The sequence below is a fragment of the Hordeum vulgare genome, chromosome 1H (genome assembly GCF_904849725.1).
Source record: "Hordeum vulgare subsp. vulgare chromosome 1H, MorexV3_pseudomolecules_assembly, whole genome shotgun sequence".
Taxonomy (NCBI): Eukaryota; Viridiplantae; Streptophyta; class Magnoliopsida; order Poales; family Poaceae; genus Hordeum; species Hordeum vulgare.
The window spans coordinates 364,792,546-364,798,778 of NC_058518.1; the positions used below are offsets into that span (position 1 = coordinate 364,792,546).

General features: G+C 48.7%; 1 protein-coding gene across 1 annotated transcript; it reads left to right on the forward strand.

Moving 5' to 3' along the window:
* The first annotated feature begins 1,085 nt into the window (after positions 1-1,085).
* Positions 1,086-5,688, forward strand: LOC123437395 (monosaccharide-sensing protein 2-like). The gene is made up of 6 exons (XM_045115706.1): positions 1,086-1,292; positions 1,515-1,615; positions 2,028-2,594; positions 2,667-3,622; positions 4,670-4,857; positions 4,962-5,688. The coding sequence occupies exons 2-6, from the start codon at positions 1,534-1,536 to the stop codon at positions 5,401-5,403; spliced, it is 2,235 nt and encodes a 744-aa protein (XP_044971641.1). The 5' UTR covers positions 1,086-1,292; positions 1,515-1,533; the 3' UTR covers positions 5,404-5,688.
* The last annotated feature ends 545 nt before the right edge of the window (positions 5,689-6,233 follow it).

The following is a 6,233-nucleotide window of genomic DNA, read 5'->3' on the forward strand; positions in this document are numbered from 1 at the left end:
TGATGAGACCGTTGAGACTAAAATCACTCTATCTCCGTCGAAGTAGATTTAACCGTAAAAGATAGAAGTTAAAAAAATGAAGGATGCAAGAAACGAGACAATCGATTTGGATCAATATTTTGCTTCTTCGATATTGATCGGATCGGCTACAACCTACAGTAAACATATTCGAGTGTATTTCCAACACATGCTTAAACTTTGTTCATAAACCTCCTCTCAAGCTTGGAACCCAAGTAAGACCTTAGGCAAACATCTTTATTCATTTTTCCGCCGAATAACCCACAAGAAAAACATGATTTGTACATTTCTATACATAAGAAAGAAGTTGCCCGGTTTATTAAGGAAGACCGGACAAAAACTAAATACAAAAAATACAAAGACCCCCACCGACCGCCAAAGACGACGAAACTCAAGAGCAACACACCACCACAAGCGCGGACAACCGAGCGACCACCCGAAGGCGCCGCACCAACACGCCAATGGTGGGAGAGAAACCCAGCCGCCACGGGAGGAGCGGGCTTGGGCCGCCCAAACACGACACCACAAGAGCCCAGTCATTCTGCATCGTTGATTCTTTCTATATACGCCCGACCCCTCACCACCATCATGCAAAGGGAGACACGATTCAAAACACAGAACATGGAGGCCTGTAAATTCCGTATAGCGCCCCCTGCTGCAAGCTGGTACACTACACCCCCTTGGACTCTAGCAGCAGGGGCCATTAGTTTTGGAGCGGGCATGTGACAGCGCATCACGGATCCTCCGTAAAAACAAATCAATTAATCGCACAAGTACAAAATGGCTAGTTGTCCTGCACGAGACGAGAGAGAGAGGGGAAGGTTGGATCCGGGCTCGCCCGCCCCGTTCAATAATTCCCATATGCGGCCCTGCCCCTCCCTCGGGCCCGCGACGGGCCCGCCCGTCAACAGACGCCCCACGCACCGCCTCACCCGTACCGCCAGCTGACGCGTGGCCCCGGGGTCGTTCGGCCCCGCCTGGCAGCGTCGTGGCGGCTCGGCAGCGGGCCAGCGGCGCGCGGAGGAACACACCACTAGAAAAATCGGAGCCTGGCGCACAGGCCACCAGATGATAGTCGACAGAGTCCCCACCCCACACTCCCTCATATCTCTCCCCACTCTCGCCCCCGGGCGAAATCGACGCCACAGCGGGAGGGAAAAGCTTCCGGGGTTGGCAGGGACTCCCCCTCTTATACGCCTGCCCGGCCCGCCAGACTCCTCACAGCTTCTCCCCGTGCCCGAGCGGAGATCCCGAGTTCCGGACGCCGACGTCGGGTAAGCGCGCGCTTGCGCCCGCCCTCGGCCGAAGCTCTTTCCCTGCTTGTTTTCTGCGTGCGTGTGGGGGTAGAGGCGGCCGTGGCCGGCTGCTTGTGTCGAATCTGATTTGTTTCTTGGGTGTTGTTGTTGTTGTGGTGGTGGTCGTTGTTGTTATATCTTGTTACGAGCTTTGCGGTGCTGACGAGTTCTGTTGTTGTTGGTGGTGATTGTGCTGTGCAGGTGGTAGGATTCGGCGGCCATGTCGTCGGGCGCCGTGCTGGTCGCCATAGCGGCGTCCATTGGGAACCTGCTGCAGGGGTGGGATAATGCGACCATTGCAGGTAATTCGTCCGTGCCTCCGGAAAAAACAGCCGGCCTTTCGACGCGGTTGGGAAGATACTCTTTGTGTTGCTGCGCTTCCCAGGGGCCCGTGTTAGGTGGCGGCAATTATTGGGAATCTTGCCGGCTCCGATCATGACGGATTTGGCGGAGCTGCTTGTAGTAGTACTAGTAGCAGCAGCAGTAGTAAAAACAGATATTCTTTCTTGTTCTACAATCTTTTTAAATCGATCAGGCGGCTGAAACGAAATCCTCGCAAGATTTCCGAGTTCTCTGAACGGATCCGTCTCATGCGCGATCTGGGCATCTGAACCATGATAATTCAGTCCGTGTCAACATGTTCTGAATTCTGAACTGATGCAGATGCTTTGACTTCACGCTGACCATGTTGACCTGCTGGTGTGATCTCTCCAGGTGCCGTCCTGTACATAAAGAAGGAGTTCAGCCTGGAGACCCAGCCCTTGATCGAGGGCCTCATCGTGGCCATGTCGCTCATCGGGGCGACGGTTATCACGACGTTCTCCGGGGCGGTGGCTGACGCTGTTGGTAGGCGGCCCCTGCTGATCGCCTCGTCTGTCCTCTACTTTGTCAGTGGCCTGGTGATGCTCTGGGCGCCCAACGTCTATGTGTTGCTCTTGGCCAGGCTCATCGACGGGTTCGGTATCGGTTTGGCAGTCACCCTTGTCCCTCTGTACATTTCGGAGACCGCCCCGACTGACATTAGAGGGCTGCTGAACACGCTGCCGCAGTTCAGTGGGTCAGGAGGGATGTTCCTTTCTTACTGCATGGTGTTTACCATGTCCCTCATGCCGCAGCCTGACTGGAGAATCATGCTTGGGGTTTTGTCGATCCCGTCGCTTATGTATTTTGCATTGACTGTCTTTTATTTGCCCGAGTCGCCCAGATGGCTTGTGAGCAAGGGAAGAATGGCTGAGGCCAAGCGAGTATTGCAAAGACTGCGGGGAAGGGAAGATGTCTCAGGTTTGTCTGTCTTACTAGTCTGACAGGCATAAAATCTCTGATGGTTTTACTCATGTGCGATTAACTGTGCAGGAGAGATGGCCCTTCTTGTTGAAGGATTGGGTGTTGGAAAAGACACACATTTTGAGGAATACATAATTGGACCTGATGATGAGCTGGCTGATGACGGGCTGGCTCCAGATCAAGAGAAGTTGAAACTCTATGGAGCTGAAGAAGGGGTATCTTGGATCGCCCGTCCTGTTAGGGGCGGCGGCCAAAGTGCACTTGGAAGCGCTTTGGGCCTCATGTCTCGTCATGGGAGTATGGTTAGTCAGGGTAAATCTCTTGTTGACCCCCTTGTCACTCTCTTCGGAAGTGTCCATGAGAAGATGCCTGAGGTAATGGGGAGCATGCGGAGCACCTTGTTTCCTAACTTTGGCAGCATGTTTAGTGTGGCTGAACAGCAGCAGGCTAAAGCTGACTGGGATGCTGAGAGTCATAGGGATGATGAAGATTATGCATCGGATCATGGTGCTGATGACATTGAGGATAACCTCAATAGCCCGCTTATTTCTCGTCAAGCGACAAGCGTGGAGGGTAAGGAGATTGCTGCACCTCATGGAAGCATAATGGGTGGTGTGGAAAGAAGTAGTAGCATGCAGGGAGGGGACGCAGTAAGCAGCATGGGCATTGGTGGGGGGTGGCAGTTAGCTTGGAAGTGGACTGAGAGAGAAGGTGCAGATGGGCAAAAAGAAGGTGGCTTCCAGCGTATTTACTTGCATGAGGAGGGTGTGTCAGGTGATCGGAGAGGCTCTATATTGTCTATGCCAGGAGGTGATATTCCTCCTGGTGGTGAGTATATCCAGGCAGCCGCTCTAGTGAGCCAACCTGCTCTTTACTCGAAGGACCTGATAGAGCAGCAGCTTGCTGGTCCAGCCATGGTACATCCATCCGAGGCAGTTGCCAAGGGTACAAAGTGGGCAGAACTATTTGAACCTGGAGTGAAGCATGCACTGTTTGTTGGCATTGGATTACAGATCCTGCAGCAGGTAAGCTATTTTTGCCGTTGTGTTGCATATAAATACTAATGTATGTACTGCCAAGTGCCCTTGACAACTATTTTAGCACAAGCATTTCTTATAGATTTAGTATCTAATAGTCTTTGTTTCCTCTTCAAACTAAAACTTAAATAATATAACATCATGTTGATCTGTGCTGCCCATGACTTCTTGTTGAAGTTCTTACCTTTAACCTTATTATGGGATTTATTTTTTGCTCTGCTGCCTATGGTAAGCACTAAGCAACACTGGTATTATGTTGCTGTAGTTTTCTAAAGTAAATAAACTTGACAAACCTGCTAGTCTGGATAACTTAATTTTGCTTATCAACCTGTGAGTGCTACGAATACATCTTTAGTCCTTTGCTGGCTTCACACAAGTAAGATCAGTTTTGGAGTTTCGCTTCGAGACACCCTCCTTAAAAGTTTGCGCGAATCTTGAAGTTACTTAAAAAGGATATTCTCGTACATCCATGACTAACTAATTGTAATCTCTACTTTCCCAATACATCAAACAAAAGATTAGAACAATCTAATATTTTTTATTGAAGGGGTATATTCTATTTTCTATCTTTAATCTGCATTGAAATCTGTAAACTTTTCTTTGGGGGGGGGGGGTACCGAAGAAAAAACTCTCAATTTTGACATCTTGCGGTAGACAGTAAAATTTTAAAGAAAGATGGTGTGCTAGAAACACATAATAACATTCTATTGAACAAGATTATAGAGGACCTGTCAGAATGGTCTATGGTACATGTGGCCGTAAGGTCACAATTTTATTAATGGGTATTTTCTCAGAAGCATGGAACTATTGGTTAATCTTTTTTCGTTAATCTTACTGTTGAATATGATTGTGGTGTTCCTAGAATAAATGACCGGCACAATATTTCATTTTGTCACATAATTCAGTTTGCTCATCCCTATGTTTCCCTTTATTTTCCTTCTACGCTTTATGTTTACTGTGCTTTTACCTAAATATAAATACAAATATTGCATACCAAGTGTTCTTCTGCTGATGATCAACTTTTCTCTTGTTCAGTTTGCGGGTATCAACGGAGTCCTGTATTACACGCCTCAGATACTTGAGCAAGCAGGTGTTGGGATTCTTCTATCAAACATTGGACTAAGCTCTTCCTCTGCATCTATTCTTATTAGTGCCTTGACAACCTTGCTGATGCTTCCCAGCATTGGCATCGCCATGAGACTCATGGATATGTCAGGAAGAAGGTTAGACTTCGCATTTTGCATGCTATTGCTTACTTGTTATAGAATGTGATATTGTTGAATGTAAACAAAAGAGTAACCATTCTTCCATTTTGTTTCTCATCCAGGTTTCTTCTCCTCTCAACAATCCCTGTCTTGATAGTGGCACTAGCTATCTTGGTTTTGGTGAATGTTCTGGATGTGGGAACCATGGTGCACGCCGCTCTCTCAACGATCAGTGTCATAGTCTACTTCTGCTTCTTCGTCATGGGTTTTGGGCCTATCCCGAATATTCTCTGCGCGGAGATTTTCCCCACCTCCGTCCGTGGCATCTGCATTGCCATCTGCGCACTAACCTTCTGGATTGGTGACATCATCGTGACATACACTCTTCCCGTGATGCTCAACGCCATCGGACTCGCTGGAGTTTTCGGAATATATGCTGTCGTTTGCATGATAGCCTTCGTATTCGTCTACATGAAGGTCCCTGAGACAAAGGGCATGCCCCTGGAGGTCATCACCGAGTTCTTCTCGGTCGGGGCGAAGCAGGGCAAGGAAGCCACAGACTAGTTGCTCTGATCCGGTGATCCGCGTCGCTGGTGGTAATTTTGTGTTGTCATAACTACTACTACACTGGTTAACCTGCGATGCTTTGGTTAAGAAACTTCAAAGGGAGCAGATACGAAAGACTTTACATCGTGAGGCTGAATCGTGTCGTCGTAGGCCGGCTTTTGGAAGTAGGATATGTACTTAGATCATCTGTTCTTTTCGCCTTGGAACTTTGTATTTGTGTTATTCAGAATTTCTTGCCCATGTAACTAGTGCTGTTATCACAATTTATGTCGTTTATGTTTTTGCCCTGCTCGGTCGGTCCAGTTTATCCTCTTTGTTGCTGTACTAGTTCTCAGTTGCCAGTCACTTCAGCAGTTTAGTTGTGTTATTGCTACTTCGTACTCCACTACACCTACGCACACGCATCTAAAACCGGAGCATCCGTTCTCCAAACCCCTAGCGCGCACCGTATGTACGCCCCAGAAGTCGCCGCCGCTGTCTTTCGTGAACCCATCTTCAGGACAGGGATGATCAACTCAATGGCTTTGCCAGCCATATTGTCAACGCCACCACAATGCCACCATCCAGGCATATTGTCAACGCCACCATGACATCAGACAGTGCCACCATCCAGTGCGCGTGCATCGTCACTAGTCTATCATCGAGTCCGCATTGCGTCACGCCGTCTTAGACTTGAAAGAAACCATGCCGCTCCACCTCAGGACCCCTCTAGTGCTCATAAAACGATGTCATTGGAAGGGAGAAACTTAGACTTGAAAGAAACCATGCCGCTTCACCTGAGGACCCCTCTAGTCAGCACCTGCTCATAAAACGATGTCATTGGGAGG

Bases quoted from the DNA above. Each gene is read 5' to 3' on its own strand.
- LOC123437395 (XM_045115706.1), top strand. From the start codon at position 1,534: ATGTCGTCGGGCGCCGTGCTGGTCGCCATAGCGGCGTCCATTGGGAAC. The intron at 3,623-4,669 runs GTAAGCTATTTT...TCTCTTGTTCAG, and splicing joins GATTACAGATCCTGCAGCAG to TTTGCGGGTATCAACGGAGT. The intron at 4,858-4,961 runs GTTAGACTTCGC...TTTCTCATCCAG, and splicing joins ATGGATATGTCAGGAAGAAG to GTTTCTTCTCCTCTCAACAA.